The 2,219-nt window shown below is 49.9% G+C and overlaps 1 protein-coding gene across 1 annotated transcript in view; it reads right to left on the reverse strand.

Annotated features, from left to right (window-relative positions):
- LOC102673741 (multidrug resistance protein homolog 49) overlaps nt 1-2,219 on the reverse strand; it is a gene marked incomplete at its 3' end in the record, with an annotated part of 47,045 nt that overhangs the window by 3,839 nt on the left and 40,987 nt on the right. Inside the window, exons 14-15 of the mRNA XM_031513629.1 lie at nt 1,424-2,219; nt 489-890 (exon numbers count right to left, since the gene is read on the reverse strand). The exon at nt 1,424-2,219 is cut by the window's right edge and continues 160 nt beyond it. Coding sequence (XP_031369489.1) covers nt 489-890; nt 1,424-2,219 — 1,198 coding nt within the window. The remainder of the gene's footprint in view (nt 1-488; nt 891-1,423) is intronic.

A 2,219-nucleotide genomic window follows, 5' to 3' on the forward strand; every position in this document is an offset into this window, starting at 1 on the left:
CTCCTAAGCTCTTTATATATAATCCTAATGAGGTTATATATTATTATATATTATATATATTATAGAATAATACATTGTTAAATGGCTAGATTTTTTATCTCAAATTAGATCGTGATCGTGAATCGAATGACATCTTCGTTAGTCTGAGTTTGACAGTTTATGTTTGATTTTTTTAGAATATCGCTTCATAAATAGGTTCCTAAGCTCTTTACGTATAATCTTATGAGATGTAATCTTATCTTATGAATAATTATCTTAAAGTAATCTTATGAGAGTATCGTCTGGAGTAGTTTCTGGTTCGACCGAGCGAAACAAGTCTGAAGTGCAAAGGATTAATAACTATTGAAGATAATAAATTACATATGTAGGAATAGTAAAAATCGTAGGAATCGTAAAAAGTGGGCAATTTTTGTGTACTTGGCTCGATGCTTTTGGTTTAAAAAAAAAAACTATCGCTCGCGCGATAACAAAGAATTATCCCTACTCACTAGTGGTAGAGAGCTGACGAAGCTGTGGATATTGGACTTCTTGGCGGCCTCTATAATCTCGTCCATCGGCACTAGCCGGAAATTGTCGCCGTAGGCGATGTTCTCCGCGATGGTCCGGTCGAAGAGGACCGGTTCCTGGCCGACGACACCCAGCTGAGATCTCAAATTGCGCAACGAGACCGACGAGATGTCGCGCCTGTCCATCGTCACGGTCCCGGAAATCGGGTCGTAGAGTCGTTGCAACAATTGGATGCAGGTCGATTTGCCGCATCCGCTCTGGCCAACCAGGGCGACCATCTGGCCCGGCTTCACGATCAAATTCAATCCCTGCAGAATTTGCATCTCGGGCCTGGTCGGGTAATGGAACTCGACCTTGGAGAATTGTATCAATCCGTCCGCCTTCTGCAATTTATTTATCGAGATATTTTATTTATATCGATCGGGCCGTCACCCGTCCCCCCTCAACCCGTCGAATTAACAGGGAACGGAAGAAAATTGATTCGAGCGAGCGCATAATAGGGTATTTGCTCGTGGAACGAGTTACACGTGACTGGCGTTCGCGAGTGGCGCGAAACTCTGGAAACGTCGTTTATACGTATCGCTTCATTAAACGGATTGGAATTCTGGAGGGATAGTCTCGAAACCTCGATCAAACAGAGCTCTTCTCGTTTCGGGCGTAATTAACGCTCGTAGCCGGAGGCATCGCTGTCAGTATGTCATAAATTCGACGCTTTGCTAAACAGTTCGTGATGAAACCTAGTCGAAACGGAGGGGAGAGGGTTGACCAGCTTTGTCAACGCTCCTGTACTTTGCGCGGCTCGATAATTTCGCCGCGAAACGGATCGATCGTCCGTTTCGCGAGCGATATAACTGCGCGATGTTAATGGAAAAAATGGAATCTCTCGCGTTTGCCTTCGTTCGTAACGTAAACTCACCCAATCCAGGTCTTTGTCCTCGGAATCCGGCGGCGAGGCGATCTCCGGAACTCTGTCCAACAGCTTGAATATCCTGCCGGCCGAGATCTTGGCGGTGTTGAAATTGGGCGCAAAGGCGAGCGCCTGGCCCAACATCCAAGAGCCGAAGATCAACGCCTCCGACACTTTGATCACGTCCTGATAGTTCAAGCCCTCGGTGGCCACCAAAGCGCCGCCATAGTAGAGGCTCAAAGCGTAACCGAAGAACGGCGTGGTCTGACCACACGAGAATACCAATCCTCTCAATCTCTGTCTGATCCTCGTCGCCTGCGCCACGTGATCCAACTCCGAGCAGTAACGCTGCAGAAACGCCTCCTCCTTGCCGAGGCTGGCCACCGTACGGATGTTGGAGATGGCTTCTATAGCGATCCTGGTCGCCGCCTCCATCTTCTTCTTCTCCTGCAACCCCTGCCCGCTCATCACCCTCGCCTCGAAGAACACCGCGCCCAACACGAGAGGTATCGAAACCACCGAGACCAGGGTCATCTTCCACGTGTAATACATGGACAGGCCGATCCCCAGGACCAAGGTGGACAGGGCCTGAAGAATGGCGCCAACCCGGGTCCCGGTCGCGCCCTGCACGGCCCCCGCGTCCGACGAAAGTCTGGCGCAGAGGGCGCCCACGCTGTTCGTGTCCTCGTCGTACCAGCCCATCTCCTGCTTCAGCATCGCCGCGAACGTTATCTTCCTGATCCTCGTGGTCATTCGCACGCCCGCCAACCCGAACATGTACATTTGCAGGAAGGTGCCGAGGCCC

The sequence above is a fragment of the Apis dorsata genome, unplaced genomic scaffold, assembly GCF_000469605.1.
Source record: "Apis dorsata unplaced genomic scaffold, Apis dorsata 1.3 scaffold_683, whole genome shotgun sequence".
Lineage (NCBI taxonomy): Eukaryota > Metazoa > Arthropoda > Insecta > Hymenoptera > Apidae > Apis > Apis dorsata.